The sequence below is a fragment of the Natator depressus genome, chromosome 1 (genome assembly GCF_965152275.1).
Source record: "Natator depressus isolate rNatDep1 chromosome 1, rNatDep2.hap1, whole genome shotgun sequence".
NCBI lineage: Eukaryota > Metazoa > Chordata > Testudines > Cheloniidae > Natator > Natator depressus.
This window is the reverse complement of record NC_134234.1, coordinates 2,278,338-2,297,087: the sequence shown is the minus strand read 5'-3', so window position 1 is coordinate 2,297,087 and position 18,750 is coordinate 2,278,338. Positions and strand designations below refer to the sequence as shown.

At 45.5% G+C, this 18,750-nt stretch overlaps 2 protein-coding genes across 2 annotated transcripts; one reads left to right on the top strand and one right to left on the bottom strand.

Moving 5' to 3' along the window:
* The first annotated feature begins 7,214 nt into the window (after positions 1–7,214).
* LOC141996875 (olfactory receptor 52R1-like) lies at positions 7,215–8,161 on the top strand. Its single transcript, XM_074969206.1, is given in 2 exon segments — positions 7,215–7,389; positions 7,392–8,161. Coding segments are annotated over 2 exon segments (945 nt in total).
* A 3,826-nt stretch (positions 8,162–11,987) lies between these two features.
* On the bottom strand, positions 11,988–12,929 carry LOC141996788 (olfactory receptor 52K2-like). Its single transcript, XM_074969118.1, has one exon. It carries the CDS (start codon positions 12,927–12,929, stop codon positions 11,988–11,990), a length of 942 nt encoding a protein of 313 aa, XP_074825219.1.
* Positions 12,930–18,750: the final 5,821 nt, after the last annotated feature.

The following is an 18,750-nucleotide window of genomic DNA, read 5'->3' as shown; positions in this document are numbered from 1 at the left end:
GCCCTGACTTTGCATCGCAAGTTAATAATAGGAGCACCGGAGTCCCCAAATCCCTTTGAATCAGTCCTCTGTGATAAACATCCCCTGATACTGGCTATTCACAGACATCCCAGATTCCTTGCCCTTGAAAAGCAGTGTTGCCCTGTTTATCAGTCTTACCTTAAACTACCACTCCTGTGTTACTGTCATAAATATAAAGGGAAGGGTAAATGCCTTTAAAATCCCTCCTGGCCACAGGAAAAATCCTCTCACCTGTAAAGCGTTAAGAAGCTAAAGGTAACCTCGCTGGCACCTGACCAAAATGACCAATGAGGAGACAAGATACTTTCAAAAGCTGGGAGGAGGGAGAGAAACAAAGGGTCTGTGTCTGTCTGTAGGCTGCTTTTGCCGGGGACAGAATAGGAATGGAGTCTTAGAACTCTTAGTAAGTAATCTAGCTAGGTATGTGTTAGATTATGGTTTCTTTAAATGGCTGAGAAAATAGCTGTGCTGAATAGAATGACTATTCCTGTCTGTGTGTCTCTTTTGTAACTTAAGGTTTTGCCTAGAGGGATTCTCTGTGTTTTGAATCTAATTACCCTGTAAGGTATCTACCATCCTGATTTTACAGAGGTGATTTTTTTTTACTTCTATTAAAAGTCTTCTTGTAAGGAAACTGAATGCTGTTTCATTGTTCTAAGATCCAAGGGTTTGGGTCTGTGGTCACCTATGCAAATTGGTGAGGATTTTTATCAAACCTTCCCCAGGAAGTGGGGTGTAAGGGTTGGGAGGATTTTCGGGGGAAAGACGTGTCCAAACTATGTTTTTTCAGGAACCCAGATAAAGTTTGGTGGTGGCAGTGGAAGTCCAAGGGCAAAGGGTAAAATAGTTTGTACCTTGGGGAAGTTTTAACCTAAGCTGGTAAAAGTAAGCTTAGGAGGTTTTCATGCAGGTCCCCACGTCTGTACCCTAGAGTTCAGAGTGAGGAAGGAACCTTGACACATGGCACTTGTGAGCTTTTGTAATAAAAACAAAAATCGGTTTATTTAAGAAAGAATAAAGATTTAAAACCAGAAACAGGATAGAATGATGGAAACAAATTGTTACATTGCAAAAGAAAATCATAAAATGCAAACCTGGGTCTACACTTATTATTGATTACCTTTCCTATTTAACAAAGCAGATTCTCCCCGCCGCCCGCCTCCCAAGTTTACTCTGTTGCAGAACTGGCTGGTTTCACAAGAACCAGGATCCAAATGTTCATGAAAAGACTATTACCAGCAGGAGAGTGGGGTGGGGGGAGGTATTGTTTCATGGTCTCTGTGTATATAATGTCTTCTGCAGTTTCCACAGTATGCATCTGATGAAGTGAGCTGTAGCTCATGAAAGCTTATGCTCAAATAAATTGGTTAGTCTCTAAGGTGCCACAAGTCCTCCTTTTCTTTTTGCGAATACAGACTAACACGGCTGCTACTCTGAAACCACTCTGCAAAGCATTTCCTCTGTGGATGGATACAGAGTGCTTTTCCTTCTCTGTGATAGACTGAAAACAGCCTTTTGTTTCTAGTCACAGGCAGGGTGAACCCAGGTCTGGCTCTAAATTATTTTTTTCACCTTTAAGTGATTTTGATTAATTGTCATTGCCTCTGATGATTTTACATTGAAAGTCGTAGTGTTTGTACAAAGCTAAAGATGAACCTTACATTGCATCACCAGTCAGACAGTCGAGGTGACAGCTCTTCCTTGACTGAATGGACCATCATTGAGACACATTACTGTATCTCCTGTGACTTATTTCTACTCCAAGCCCATAAAGCACATTGTCAATATAAATACATTATTCCTTAAATATTAGCTGTACATACATCTCACAATGACTATTATGAATCTTGACAAGTTATGAGCTTTCTGCAGATACTTTACATATTATTTGTATGGATAAATATTCTGTAAGACTTGTGTTTGGTATGGTGAGTTTGTCAGGGTGCTGATGAGAAATGTTTTCAAAGAACAGGGGACCCCCTTTGCAAATGGGTCTCTGTGTCAGTGTGTGTATGGTAAAATTGATATTTATCAACATTTACTTATAAAAATCTAGTGTCTCCAAGCCTATCTATATCTTAGTACAGTTACCTTCAAGGGCAAATTGTTTGGAATGTAGCATCCAAAACAGAAACAAGGTAAGGTACAGAACAACAAATTAATAAAGCGGTGGGTTGGATCTTTGGTGACATGTAAAGTGCTTTCTAATATGTAACCAATTGTGCTATAAATATAAACGGTTTTGGGGTGTATTTTGAAGCACACCTACTGTATAAGATGGACATGCTGCGAGACTGGAATTGCTTCCCAAAAAGAGGGGTACGTATGTCTACCTTTCGTATTGTACTACTTTTTCTTCGACAATAAAATGGGCTATCTTTGGTTATTTGGTCTCTTGAATATTTTTCATAATGAACTAGAGGTGTAGTCAGTTAATTGGGTATCCATATTACTGGGGCTGTCTGCGTATTGGACTGCAGGTTTGGACCCTTTACTCTGAACTGTCTATCAATTTGATACCTCTCCTATACATTTAGCTGAAACATGTACTGCATTCTCATTGTTGATGATGATCTTGACCCGTTCCTAAACTGCTAGGAGATCTGCTGTGAAAAGTGCCATCTTGGAGCGAGGTAGTTGTTGTTGTTCATTATTAATTATTATTATTATTTATTACTTTGTTACTATAGTTACTGATGCGCCTCAAAGGGCTCTACTCTCAGAAGATGGATGCTCAGCATTTTCTGAAAATTAGATCCAACCAAGGAGTCTAAAGTTGATCACTATGAAATAAATCACTTTCAGAATTCTGGGTTACACATTTTAAGGCCAGAAGGGACCAGTCTGATCATCTAGTCCAGTACAACACAGTCCCTAGAATTCCGTCCAGTGATTCCTGCCTCCCGCCCGGTACCTGGTGCATGGGTGTCTCTTTCTAAAAGATATGCTCTAGTTCAACCTTGATTTAAGGGTTTGAAGTGATAGGGAATACACTGCATCCCTTAGTAAGTTGCTAAAATGGTCAATTACCCTCATTGTTAAAAATATGCACGCTATTTCCCGATTGTCTCGGTTCAGCTTCCAGTCATTGGATCTTGTATGTCTTTGTCTGCTAGATGAAAGACCCCTCCTCACATAATGGATTTGCTTTCCATCGAGGGGAGTCAATTGAATCTACACAGACTAAGAGTCTGATGGCTCTGACAGTAAAGCGTGCTTTTCAGCCTTGAAATCATTCTTGTAGCTATTCCCTGGTCTTTTGCTGAAGGCCATGGACCATGGGCATATCACTTCATCTCTCTGTACCTCAGTTCTCCATCTGTAAAATGGGAAAAAAACATTTCTCTCTCTCTCAGGGGTGCTTTGTTGAGATATTAATTAACATCCAGGAGATGTAAAGACATTACAGTGATAGGAGCTATATAAATACCTTCATAGATCACAGGCCTATTGTTGTCCAATTAAGTCAAAAATAACACGGACAAAAGAACAAAAGAATAGCCAGGCTGGGTCAGACCAAGGGTCTGTCTAGCCTAGTATCCTGTCTGCGGATAGTGGCCAATGACAGGTGCTTCAGAGGGGATGAACAGAACAGGTAATCATCAAGTGATCCATTCTGTGTTGTCCAGTCCCAGCTTCTGTCAGTCAGATATATGGGGACACCCAGTGTGTAGGGTCGAGTTCCTGATCATCTTGCTAATAGCCATTGATGGACCTATCCTCCAGGAACTTATCTAGTTCTTTTTTTTGAACCCTGTTATAGTTTTTGGCCTTTACAGCATCCCCTTGCAATGAAAATAGAGTATTCTTATTTTTCTGGTTTTGGTCCATTTCCATGCAGGGAATGGAGATGTATTTAAGTAACAAGGACTAGGAGAACTGTGATGGAATTAAGACAAGGAAATTTTAAGCTAAATGGCAGGAAGAGTTTCCTGACAGTGAGACCTGTAGGCTGTGAAATTGACTTCTTGGGGAACAAAATGGTGGAAGCTCCATCAACTGAGTTATTGAAAACTTATGGGATGCATACAATGGAACAGGACTATTCTATTTGCTACCCAAGATCCATAAACCTGGAAATCCTGGATGCCCGATCATCTCAGGCATTTGCACCCTGACAGCAAGATTGTCTGGCTATGTAGACTCCCTCCTCAGGCCCTACGCTACCAGCTCTCCCAGCTATCTTCGAGACACCACTGACTTCCTGAGGAAACTACAATCCATCCGTGATCTTCCTGAAAACACCATCCTGGCCACTATAGATGTAGAAGCCCTCTACACCAACATTCCACCCAAAGATGGACGACAAGCCATCAGGAACAGTATCTCCAATAATGTCACAGCAAACCTGGTGGCTGAACTTTGTAACTTTGTCCTCACCCATAACTATTTCACATTTGGGGACAATGTATACCTTCAAGTCAGCGGCACTGCTATGGGTGCTCACATGGCCCCACAGTATGCCAACATTTTTATGGCTGACTTAGAACAACGCTTCCTCAGCTCTTGTCCCCTAATGCCCCTACTCTACTTGCGCTACATTGATGACATCTTCATCATCTGGACCCATGAAAAAGAAGCCATTGAGGAAATCCACCATGATTTCAACAATTTCCATCCCAACATCAACCTCAGCCTAGACCAATCCACACAAGCAGTCCATTTCCTGGACACTACTGTGCTAATAAGCAATGGTCACATAAACACCACCCTATACCGGAAACCTACTGACTGCTATGCTTACCTACATGCCTCCAGCTTCCATCCAGGACACACCACATGATCCACTTCATCCATGTTCATCCAAGCTCTAAGATACAACTGCATTTGCTCCAATCCCTCAGTCAGAGACAAACACCTACAAGATCTCTATCAAGCATTCTTAAAACTACAATACCCACCTGCTGAAGTGAAAAAACAGATTGGCAGAGCCAGAAGAGTACCCAGAAGTCACCTACTCCAGGACAGGCCCAACAAAGAAAATAACAGAACGCCACTAGCTGTCCCCTTCAGCCCCCAACTAAAACCTCTCCAAAGCATCATCAAAGATCTACAACCTATCCTCAGAAATGATCCCTCACTCTCACAGGGGAGACAGGCCAGTCCTCGCTTACAGACAACCCCCCAACCTGAAGCAAATACTCTCCAGCAACCACACACCACACAACAAAAACACTAACGCAGGAACTTATCCTTGCAACAAAGCCCGATGCCAACTCTGTCCACATATTTATTCAAGTGACACCATCATAGGACTTAATCACATTAGCCACGCCATTAGGGGTTCATTCACCTGCACATCTACCAATGTGATATATGCCATCATGTGCCAGCAATGCCCCTCTGCCATGTACATTGGCCAAACTGGACAGTCTCCATGCAAAAGAATAAATGGACACAAATCTGACATCAGGAATTATAACATTCAAAAACCAGTAGGAGAACACTTCAACCTCTCTGGCCACTCAGTAAAAGACTTAAGGGTGGCAATTCTGCAACAGAAAAGCTTCAAAAACAGACTCCACAGAGAAACTGCTGAGCTTGAATTAATATGCAAACTAGATACCGTTAACTTGGGTTTAAATAGAGACTGGGAGTGGCTGGGTCATTACACATATTGAATCTATTTCCCCATGTTAAGTATCTTCACACCTTCTTGTCAACTGTCTAAATGGGCCATCTTGATTATCACTACAAAAGTTTTTTTTTCTCCTGCTCATAATAGCTCATCTTAATTAATTAGCTTCTTACCGTTTGTATGGCAACTTCCATCTTCTCTGTGTGTGTATATATATCTTCTTACTGTATGTTCCATTGTATACATCCGGTGAGGTGGGCTGTAGCCCACCAAAGCTTATGCTCTAATACGTTGGTTAGTCTCTAAGGTGCCACAAGTACTCCTGTTCTTTAAACATACAAGTCTTATGAAAATATAACAGAGGGAACAAGTGTGCACTGTCCAAAGTACATGGACAGGTGGGGAATGCTACCTCTTCATAGATAACAAGGCCAGAAAGGACAACTGTGAACATCTAGTCTCACCTCCTGTATAAGACAGGCCATAGACATTCCCTGAGCTAATTCCTATTGGAACCCCGCACACACACCGCAAAAGAGAGAAAGAGAGAGAGGGAGAGTGCACTGATGACACCAGCATCTAGCCATAGTGTCTAAGAGCCAGCACCTGAAGGTCTTTTCCATTTTTTTCAAAATGAACAAGCAGCTGCATTGAGATGCAGCAGGATCTAGGGGCTAGAGTATCGGACTGGAAACCAAAGCTCTATTCCTGGCTCTTTCACTGACCTGAGAACTTTGGCAAGTCCTCTCTCTGTGCCTCTGTTTCTCCTCCCATCTTGTATCTGTCTTTGCTATTTGAACAGCAAGCTCTTTAGGTCAGGAACTGGACAGTGCCCTAGCACAATGTGGTCCCAGTCTCAGGTGGGGTTTCTAGCCATTTCAGCAGTACAAAAATAAGTCAGCTTGTAAAGAAAAGACAGCCACCATTGTTTCAAAAACAGTGGCACAAAAGTTACAGCCCACCCTGACGAGAGACTCACTAACCAGCTCTGAATCTGAACTTCTCTGACTAGTCCCCTTCTCCTGAGGCTTCTGGGGTTTTAATCCTGTTTTCTCCAGCTGGGGCTGCCTGTTGCTAAAAGGCCGCACCTGTGTCTCCAACGAGGTTTGGCTAACCTGGCTCATACATTTGTTAGTAGCCCAATACCCATCCTAGTTGGTTTTTTTCACCCAGGTTTATGCATTTGCCTATTTGTCCTTTCCTTTCCCTAGTTTTCTGGGATGGATCAAAAGGGAGAGACAGAATGCTGCACTGATTGACAAAGGACAAAGGAAAAAGATTCAGAGTGTACTACTTCCCATAACACTTCATTGTTCTCACAGAAAGCCAGAAGAGGAAAGGGAATCAAATGTCAAAGGTGAGAAACAAATAAACCAAAAAACCTCAGCCTCCTGAGGAGACAGACTGCGCTGCCACAATCTCTAACTCCAGTGATTCTGTGTAAGTTGCTGTCCTGGGCCTGGAGCTGGTATTTTGAACAGAGGAAATTGATCCAATATTCAGTAACTCACTTGCACGCTGTTTCCCAAGAATTGAATCAGCCCTCATGGGTTCTTTGCTGCCTGTTTAGAAGGTAAAAGCCCTCCCAGCCTAGGTAGGAGAAGAACAGTACATCATGTCATGTCTGAACACCAGCACCCGCTCCCACCCTGCCGTCTTCCTCCTGGTCGGCATCCCTGAACTGCAGGAGGCCCAGTTCTGGATCGCCTTCCCTTTCTGCATCATGTATGTCATTGCCGTGCTGGGAAATGTCATTGTTCTCTGCATTATAAAGACTGAGCCAAGCCTGCATAACCCATGTACCTCTTCTTGGCCATGCTGGCCATCGCCGACTTGGTCCTGTCCACGTCCACCCTGCCCAAAATGCTGAGCATCTTCTGGCTGGACTCCAGGGAGATTGGGTTCCATGTCTGCCTCATTCAGATGTTCTTCGTCCACACCTTCTCATCAGTGGAGTCAGGCATACTCATGGCTATGGCCTTGGATCGCTATGTGGCCATCTGCTGCCCCCTCCGGCACTCCAGCATCCTGTCCGTCCCAGCCATAGTGACAAGGGGGAGCCTGGTGCTGGCACGCGGGGTCCTTCTGGTGAGCCCCTTCTCCCTTCTTGTCCGCAGGCTGCCCTTCTGCCAGTGCTGCCTCATCTCCCACTCATACTGCGAGCACATGGCCGTGGTGAAGTTGAGGTGTGGGGACGCTACAGTCAGTGTCATTTATGGCCTGTTTGTGGCTTTTATGGTGGTGGGGATTGACTTGTTTATCATCTCCGTGTCCTATGCTATGATCCTCCTAGCTGTGCTCAGACTCCTATCCACTGACGCCCGTCTCAAGGCCTTCAGAACCTGTGCATCTCACTTGTGTGTCATCCTTGCGTTTTACATCCCTGCCCTCTTCACGTTCCTCACCCACTGCTTTGGCCACAATGTCCCCCACCATGTCCACATCCTGGTGGCCAATCTCTACTTGCTGGTGCCCCCCATGTTAAACCCTATTGTGTATGGGGTGCAAACTAAACAGATCTGGGAGAGGGTGCTCCGTAACTTCCAGCAGAAAGGAATCTGAGCAGTGTGTGCCTGTCTAATTTAATCTAGGAATAAAAAACATTCATCACCATGGCCTCTGACCCATTCACTCATAGAGGTATGTGATCATAGAAATGTCATCATGGACTCCATGGGGGCTCCACCTTCCCTTCCTGACCCAGGAAGGCACCTCTTCCTTTCCCTTCCTGACCAAGGAAGAAACCTCTTCTCTCAGCTCCCATGATACCCCCTGCTTGGGTGCTGGCTGGCTCATTGGTGGGGATCTCTGTCACCCATCACTCTCAATGGTTTATATCAGCTTTTAGCTATGGTTTGTTGTACAACAAAAATAATGTGAATAAATTACCTGGCCCAGGTGGGTCCCAAAATACTGTGTCTAGTAAATATACCCTGAAGTTCAAGGCTCAGGTAGAAACTGGCTGGTTTCTGGTGGCTTCTGAAATGTAGAACACTTTGAGCTCTGTTACAGAGCACACAAACTATTCAAAGGGATAGTACTCTAATCCTATACACTACAGATATTAATGTTTGGTATCAGTTATACAGCTGCATAGCACCATACATAGACTGGAAACCATCCAAAACAAAACCCTGAACAGATTCCAGTTTAATTCACACACTATTCCTGAAATAGATGGCAACACTGTTGCAAATAATGGATTGTAAGTGGCACACATCCCTACTTGGTGGAGGAATGGGCCCAAGAAACACAGACACACACTGGCCCATTGGGCTGAGAGATGCAGACATACACAGGGCTCCTTTGAGACTTGGGCATAGGCCTGGCCCATGTGAGGGGAACTGCACCAACGGGTACTGACACACACCTTGATGCTGTGAGGGGAATGCATTAGACAGATGCAGACACATGCCTCAACCTGGCCCCTGGGAGGGGAACACAGCCAAAAGACAGACACACACCTGGCCCCTCTATGAGGGGAATGAGGCAAAAAGATGCAGACACATGCCTGGATCCTGTCAGGGGAATGAGGCCAAGAGATGCAGACACATGGCTGGCCCCTATGTGGGGAAGAATGTTTAGAGACACCAACACATGGCCAGCCTCTGTGAGGGATTTGTGGCTGAGAGAGGCAGACACACATGTGATGGGTTCGGTCACAGACACCCCCTTAGGACTGTCACCTGATGTGCTGAAATTACCACTGAGCCCATTTTCCCTGCCATCCTGGGCCTCCAGAACCCTGTCTTGTTGAGCCAAACACACTAGCCTGCTACAATGCAGACCCAGGGTCTGGGCCACACCCCGAAAGCTGCAGACCTAAACTGAAAACAGCTCAACAAGGTACCTATCTCCAGCACTCAGAAACCCAGACCCAAGGGGGTCTAAACCCCAGAAAAATCTGCCTTACTTTGTATAAAGCTTATATAGGGTAAATTCATAAGTGTTCGCCCTCTTTATCACTGAAAGAGATACATGCACAAATTGTTTGCCCCCACAGGTAACAATTACACTGGGTTTATTAATAAACAAACGTGATTTTATTAAGTATAAAAGGAGGATTTAAGTGGATTTAAGTAATAACAGACAGAACAAAGTAAAAAGAAAAGGAGTACTTGTGGCACCTTAGAGACTAACCAATTTATCTGAGCATGAGCTTTCGTGAGCTACAGCTCACTTCATCGGATGCATACTGTGGAAAGTGAGCTGTAGCTCACAAAAGCTCATGCTCAAATAAATTGGTTAGTCTCTAAGGTGCCACAAGTACTCCTTTTCTTTTTTGCGAATACAGACTAACACGGCTGTTACTCAAGAACAAAGAAAGTCATTAAGAAAAATAAAGCAAACATGCAAGGCTAAGCTTAATACACTAAGAAACTGGTTATAAGTAATAGCCCACCCTCAGAGATGTTCCATTAAGCTTCTTTCACAGACTAGACTCCTTCCTAGTCTGTGCCCAATCCTTCCCCCTGGTTCAGTCTTTGTTAATTCCAGCAGACATCTTAGGTGGTAAACAGGGAGTTTCTTCATGACTGGCCACCTCCATTGTCCTGCTTCACCCCCTTATATAGATTTGGCAAATGGCAGAAGTCCTTTGTCTCACTTTGACCCCCTCCCCAGCTTCTCATGGAAAAGTACAAGGTTTAAGATAGATTCCAGTATCAGGTGGCATGTCCCTGAAGACCCCAGTCTCCATTCTTTATGTGCTGGACCACACATCCACAGGAAGGTTAAGCTTTATTTTCTGCTAATGGGCAATTAAGCCATGTCTGGCTTCCCCATTGAAGACCCTGAAGTGTAAGCAGAGGGAGTGACCCAAAGTCTTGAACATAAAATACAAATACACAAGATAATATCCCTAACTTCCTATACAAAAATGATACATGCATGCAAATAGAATAATCATATCCAGCAAATGACAACCTTTCTAATGACACATTACATGAGGTATTTTGCATGAAGCATATTCCAGTTGTGTCATATTCATATTCATAAGTATATTTTCATAACACATATGGAGTGCAGCATCATAACATGCTTGGTCGCTGTGAGCAGAATGGGGGCCAGAGATGCAGTCATGTGTGTGGCCTCTTCCTTCCCCCTAGGAGCAGCAATTAAATGCCAGACACATTAACAGTGCCATATGCAGACTGAGGAGCTGGGCCAGAGGCACCAGCAGGCGCCTGGCTCCTAGCAGGGAGGTGGGGCTGAGAGGTGAACGCACAGCAAACCTCCTTAGGAGGGGATGGTGGAGAGGAGAGGAGACGGGCATGGTCCCCTCACTAGTAGTAGATCCTGTGATGCAATGCTAAACTGTACTACACTGTTGAGCCACTCAGTGTCCTTCAGGAAATCCCCTTGTTGCCAGCCCTATTGTACTCTGCCCCCAGTCCATAGAGACACCCCCCTCCCCACATTCCTTTACAACTTCCAGTCATTAGGTCTCTGCCAAGTCCCAGTCATAGTTGTCTTCCCAAAGCTCTTTGCTGTAGAGAGAACCCCTCCTACCCCTTCGTAGGCCTCTCCTACTATCCCCAGGCAGAGGGTCAGACGGGGTAGTTAGAGAGGTTCCTTCTGGCCTGGGAACCTGTGAAAGATTATGAGAGGGGAGAGGGGCAGCCAGCTGGGTGTGAGAGGGCATGTGGTGGGGGCGAGAGTGGCAACTGCCTGGGAGTGAGAGCGTGCATGGTGGGTGCAGGGAGATGCAGCCAGATGAGCATGAATTTGCCATGTGGTAGATCAGGTGCCTGGCCTTGTGGTCAAGGCTCTGGACCAGGGCTCAGATCTGGGTTCACTGGCTCAGGCCGGAGTCCAGTCTAGTACAATCTCCTCTGCCTGACAGTGACCAGACCAGGTGCAAGACCCTCACAAAAGGGGTTAATCTTTTCCCAGGAGACATTTACCCCTCACCCCCAATCAGAGAGGTTGGCTGGTGCACTGAAGCAATTGCTGGCTTTGTCTTAGACTCCCTGTGTCATCTTGGACAAGTACTTGGGATGCCAGGGACACATCCCTCACCTGCGATGTGGGGTGACCACAATCCCGCCTTGCCCACAATTAGTCCATCTTGTCTGTCAAGATTGAATCTCAGGGGGCGGGGATGGTTTCTAGCTGTATGTCATACAGCACCTTGCACAATGAGGCTCTGATCTTGCTGGGTCGGGTGGAAATGACTAATGAGTAAGATGTTCTAGAGCAGTGAAAAATGAAAACTGTGTTGTACTGCAGACCCAGACAAGCGTGTTTATTAGCCCCGCTGCTCAGCAAGGCTAAGGTGGGTTTCCACATCGGGGGGTGACTGGGCCATCTGGATCCCCGGCCTTGCTGGCCCTGATGTCACCTGCATGGACCTTGCTCCCCAGACACTGACCCGTCCCGTGAGCCTTCAGGCTGGTTTGACGCCCAAGATGAGGAGCGCCCTCTGCCAGATCCCCGGGGTTCTCACCCCGTAGATGATGGGGTTCATCATGGGAGGAAAGAGCAGGTAAATGTTGGCGATGAGGATATGAATGTGGGGAGCCATGTGGCCGAAACGGTGGGAGAGGTAGGTGAAGATCGCAGGGGTGTAAAACACTAGCATGACACAGACGTGGGAGCTGCAGGTGCTGAGCGACTTGTGTCGCGCCTCCTTGGAGGGGAGTCTGAAGACAGCCCGGAGGATCAGGATGTAGGACAGGACAATGAGGATAAAATCTAACCCCCCGGCGAGAAATGCTACTGCCAGACTATAGGCACTCATGACTGTCGTGTCCTCACAGGCCAGTTTCACGAGTGCCATGAACTCACAATAGGTGTGAGAAATGACATTGGTCCTGCAGTACGGGAGCTGCTTCAGCAGGAATGGGTGTGGGCCCAGTAACACGGCCCCCCTCATCACAATGACCAGCCCTATCTTGGCTACGACCTGATTGGTGAGGATGACTGAGTGTCGCAGCGGGTTACAGATAGCGACGTAGCGATCAAAGGCCATGGCCAACATAAACCCGGACTCCATGGTAGTTACGGAGTGAATCAAAAAAATCTGGGCCAGGCAAGCGTTGATGTGAATGGCCCGGTCACTGAACCAGAAAATGCAGAGGGTTTTGGGCAGGGTGGTGGTGGAGATGATCAGGTCGGCGAGCGCCAGCATGGAAAGGAAAAGGTACATGGGCTCATGGAGGCTCGGCTCGGTCTTGATAACAGCCAGGAGGAGGCCGTTCCCCAGGAGGGACAGAAGGTAGATGGAGCAGAAAGGGATGGAGATCCAGATGTGCACCGCCTCCAGCCCCGGGATGCCAAGGAGGATGAAGGTGGAGGGGTGGGGTGTGGTCCAGTTGGAAGCTGCCATGGTGCGGCTGGTTGCGTATGTTCAGTTCCACAGCATGGCTACTTCCTGCCCCTGTAACTAACCATTAAAACAATCAGTAACCGTCTGATGGGACCATGACAAGGTGGTGTTTTCTCAGCATTAGTTCTTCACGTGTCCTGTGCTAATGGCACAAAAAGAGTGAGGGACAAATAGCCTATTCTTGGCTCCTGCACTGCAGCCATTCCACTCCCATTACAGAGGTTTTTAGTGGTAAGTGAGGGCTCTGTAGCAGTTCAAATCAATGTTTCTTTTTCTCTACACTCCTCTCATTAGATGCACTATGAACTGTCCATGAAAATTCTGCCTGAAAATAGACTTATCAAGCTCAGTCCTGAGCTGTCAGAAATGGGCAGAGAGCCATGACAGTTATACCCATTTACACCACCTGGAGATCTGGCCCATTGCAGCCAGCTGAAAGAGAGACCTGATTTGAGCCGTTTTCACTGATTGTGCACTGCCTCCTGAATACCGGTAGCAGGGGAGTGGAGGGAAAGTGATGTGAGGATTACTGTTCATGGGGGTAATTGGGTTTGGAGTCTCAGCCCTGATTCTTGAGGGATAACGGTGGCTAATTAGTCCCTTTGAGGGAATCTCACGAGAGAGGATGGGGTGGAGTGTGCGAGGATGCTAAGCAGCCCTGACTATCCTTAGAGGCAGCTTCTATTGGTTAGAGATAAGGCCTATTGGCACGGTGTCAGGGATTGTAGATTGGTCCCATGAAGCTTTCTACAGGGCTGTCAAGCCAGCATGAATTAGAATCATAGAATATCAGGGTTGGAAGGGACCCCAGGAGGTCATCTAGTCCAACCCCCTGCTCAAAGCAGGACCAATCCCCAACTAAATCATCCCAGGCAGGGCTTTGTCAAGCCTGACCTTATAAACCTCGAAGGATGGAGATTTTAAAACCTCCCTAGGTAACCGATTCCTGTGCTTCACCACCCTCCTAGTGAAATAGTACAGGAGGACTTGTGGCACCTTAGAGACTAACACATTTATTAGAGCATAAGCTTTCATGGGCTGCAGCTCACTTCATCGGATGCATAGAATGGAACATAGAGTAAGAAGATATATAGATATATAGATATACAGAGAAGGTGGAAGTTGCCATAAGAGGCTAATAAATTAAGATGAGCTATTATTGGCAAGAGAAAATAACTTTTGTAGTGATAATCAAGATGGCCCATTTAGACAGATGACAAGAAGGTGTGAGATTTAAGGGTGGCAATTTTGCAACAGAAAAGCCTCAAAAACAGACTCCAAGGAGAAACTGCTGAGCTTGAATTAATATGCAAACTAGATGGGCCATCTTGATTATCATGACAAAAGTTTTTTTTCTCCTGCTGATAATAGCTCATCTTAACTAATTAGCCTCTCACAGTTTGTATGGCAACTTCCACCTTCTCTGTATGTATATATCTATCTTTTTACTCTATGTTCCATTCTGTGCATCCGATGAAGTGGGCTGTAGCCCATGAAAGCTTACGCTCTAATAAATGTGATAGTATCTAAGGTGCCACAAGTCCTCCTGTTCTTTTTACAGATACAGACTAACATGGCTGCTACTTTGAAACTAGTGAAATAATGTTTCCTAATATCCAACCTAGACCTTCCCCACTGCATCTTGAGACCATTGCTCCTTGTTCTGTCATCTGCCACCACTGAGAACAGCCGAGCTCCATCCTCTGTGGAACCCCCCTTCAGGTCATTGAAGGCTGCTGTCAAATCCCCCCTCACTCTTTTTTCTGCAGACTACTAAATAAGCCCAGTTCCCTCAGCTCAGCCACTCCTCATAAGTCATGTGTTGAAGCCCCCTCATCATTTTTTTGTTTCCCTCCACTGGATTCTCTGCAGTTTGTCCACTGCTCATTTGAGCAATAAATTCACATGAGAAGAGCAAAACCTTCGGCTCGACTGATTCTGTTCTGTCTAAAGTCTGTTTTTGCAGCATTCACAGTTAGAGCAAAGCTGCCCTACTGGAGTGCTGGGAGACTCAGGGCTGAGCCCTGCATGTTCCTGGGAGAGATGTGGACATTCCCACAGCCCTGCCTTTTGGAGGAAGGATGCAGGAGGTTCATACCAGTGGTCTGACCTGGGAGCCCTCTTGTTAGGGGGCTTATTCCTTCACCCGCTTACTCCCCTGGTCCTTCTCGCATGAACAGAGAGCAACAATACCCGAAGTCCAAAGGTGCAAACAATTCGATGTTTATTGGGGTGAACTTCCAGCAAGCATGATTCCAGTTTCCTTCCTTAGTGTTCCCCTTCCCAGCTCTGACAACATAGAGCCTTACACCTGTGTCCCTGTTCCCATTCCTGCCCTTAGCCAAACATGATTCCAATTTCCCCACCCCCATTCCCTGTTCCCACTCCCCCCCACTTCCTGACTGACTGCAGACTATATAGTAAAACTTGAGTTCTGATTAGCTATACCTTAACCAATCATTTTCCTGAAATTTAACTAACCAATCCTAACATATTGTAACATGATTATGTAACAAATTATATCCCACCACCTTAATTAGTTTACACCCAGCAAAATTAATTATACAGCAGACAGGAACAATCACAGAACCAGACAGAGATTATACAGACAAACAATAGGGAAATGGGGACTACAGTGATAGAACAACACAGAAATGCATCCGATGAAGTGAGCTGTAGCTCACGAAAGCTTATGCTCAAATAAATGTGTTAGTCTCTAAGGTGCCACAAGTCCTCCTGATCTTTTTGCGAATACAGACTAACACGGCTGCTACTCTGAAACAGAAATGAGGATTTCACAGCCCAGCTATTGATAAGTGAGTTCTTGCCAGACAGGATGCTATCAAACCAAGTTTCCTTTTACATTTTCTAGGCACTTCCCTTTCTCTGGAGGCAATAGGCATTATCAGGACAGGATTGTATCCTAACAGCCCCATAGCACCTTCTTTCAATGTGACTAGGTTGAAAAGTGAGGAGGTGACAGGTTGCTTCCCAGGTTATGGCTGCCTCTGCTGTTTAGCCAAAGGCCTTAGCCTAAGAACAGGGCCTCAGACTGTCACAGTGAGAAAAGGCCTTATACAGTCAGACAGTGATTTTGATTCTCTTTTATACCTCTATAACTAGCTAAGTGATAAGAATACACCTAAATTCTTAAAGTATAGGCCTTTACAGACAGGCCTGAATATCTATATCCTAACACCTCTGAGCCCAGGAGTCCCATGGACATTGATGGGAGCTTTGCACACAAAGCGCCCAAAGGATTGGGACCAAATGATTTCATGATGAGAATGGAGGGCACGCCTTGCCTGCTTCCCCACCAGTAACATTCTCACTCCTCCATCTAGTGTCTGCGGGTTGGTCAACACAGCATCTAGAGACATCTCTCCCAGCTCTGAGAGAGCCAGCATGCTAAACACAGCAGGATAGCCTTAATGGTGCGGGTGCCAAGTTCAAGCCCATCGGAACCCCTAGCTGAGTTTTTGGGAGGCTGCTTGCGCTGAGGCAGCTACACTTCTATTTGTAATGAGAAGATAAGAACATAAGAATGGCCAGACTGAGTCAGACCAAAGGTCCATCTAGCCCAGTAACCTCTCTTCCGACAGGTTTCAGAGTAACAGCCGTGTTCGTCTGTATTTGCAAAAAGAAAAGGAGGACTTGTGGCACCTTAGAGACTAACCAGTTTATTTGAGCATGAGCTTTCGTGAGCTACAGCTCACTTCATCGGATGCATACTGTGGAAATTGCAGAAGACATTATATACACAGACACCATGAAACAATACCTCCTCCCACCCCACTCTCCTGCTGGTAATAGCTTATCCAAAGTGATCATCAAGTTGGGCCATTTCCAGCACAAATCCAGGCTTTCTCACCCTCCGCGCCCCCCCCCCACAAACTCACTCTCCTGCTGGTAATAGCCTATCCAAAGTGACCACTCTCCCCACAATGTGTATGACAATCAAGGTGGGCCATTTCCAGCACAAATCCAGGTTTTCTCACCCCCCCCCACCCCCATACACACACAAACTCACTCTCCTGCTGGCAATAGCTCATCCAAAGTGACCACTCTCCCTACAATGTGCATGACAATCAAGGTGGGCCATTTCCAGCACAAATACAGGTTTTCTCACCCCCCCCCCCTTTTTTTCCTTTTTCCAGCAGGACAGTGAGTTTGTGTTTGTGGTTTTTGGAGGGGGGTGAGGGGGTGAGAGAACCTGAATTTGTGCAGGAAATGGCCCACCTTGATTATCATACACATTGTGAAGAGAGTGGTCACTTTGGATGGGCTATTACCAGCAGGAGAGTGAGTTTGTGGGGGGGGGGGGGGGCGGAGGGTGAGAAAGCCTGGATTTGTGCTGGAAATGGCCCAACTTGATGATCACTTTAGATAAGCTGTTACCAGCAGGAGAGTGGGGTGGGAGGAGGTATTGTTTCATGGTCTCTGTGCATATAATGTCTTCTGCAGTTTCCACAGTATGCAACCGATGAAGTGAGCTGTAGCTCACGAAAGCTTATGCTCAAATAAATTGGTTAGTCTCTAAGGTGCCACAAGTACTCCTTTTCTCTTCCGACAGTGGCCAATGCCAGGTGCCCCAGAGGGAATGAACAGAACAGGGATTCATCAAGTGACCCATCCCCTGTCGTTCATTCCGAGCTTCTGGCAAACAGAGGCTAGGGACACCACTCCTGCCCATCCTGATTAATAGCCATTGATGGACCTATCCTCCATGAATATATCTAGTTCTTTTCTGAACGCTGTTATGGTCTTGGCCTTCACAACATCCTCTGGCAAGGAGTTCCACAAGTTGACTGTGTGCTGTGTGAAGAAATACTTCTTTTTATTTGTTTTAAACCTGCTGCCTATTAATTTAGTTTGGTGACCATAGTTCTTGTCTTATGAGAAGGAGTAAACAACACTTCCTTATCCATATCTCCCCTTGTGTTATGAGAAGAGGTAAACAACACTTCCTTATCCATATTTCCCCTTAGCTGTCTCTTTTCCAAGCTGAAAAGTCCCAGTGTTATTCATCTCCCCTCATAAAGAAGCCGTTCCATATCCCTAATAATTTTTGTTTTCCTTTTCTGAACCTTTTCCAATTCCAATATATCTTTTTTGAGACAGGGCAACCATATCTTCACACAGTATTCAAGATAAAGGCGTACCATGGATTTATATAGAAGCAATATGATATTTTCTCTCCTATTATCTAACCCTTTCTTAATTATTCCCAGCATTCTGTTTGCTTTTTTGACTGCTGGTGCACATTGAGTGGATGTTTTCAGAGAACTATCTACAATGACTCCAAGATCTCTTTCTTGAGTGGTAACAGCTAATTTAAACCCCATAATTTTATATGTATAGTTGGGATTATGTTTTCCAGTGTGCATTACTTTGCATTTATCAACATTAAATTTCATCTGCCATTTTGTTGCCCAGTCACCCAGTTCTGAGAGATCCTTTTGTAGCTCTTCACAGTCTTCCTGGGTCTTAGCTATCTTTAGTAATTTTGTATCATCAGTAGATTTTGCCACCTCATTGTTTACCCTTTTTTCCAGATCATTTATGAATATGTTGAATAGAACAGACCTCTGGGGGACATCACTATTTACCTCTCTCCATTCTGAAAACTGACCATTTATACCTACCCTTTGTTTCCTAACTTTTAATAAGTTACCAATCCAGGAGAACACCTTCCCTCTTACCCCGTGGCAGCTTACTTTGCATAAGAGACTTTGGTGAGGGACCTCGTCAAAGGCTTTCTGAAAATCAAAGTGCACTATATCCACTGGATCCCCTTGGTCCATATGCTTGTTGACCCCCT

Bases quoted from the DNA above. Each gene is read 5' to 3' on its own strand.
- LOC141996788 (XM_074969118.1), bottom strand. From the start codon at position 12,929: ATGGCAGCTTCCAACTGGACCACACCCCACCCCTCCACCTTCATCCTC.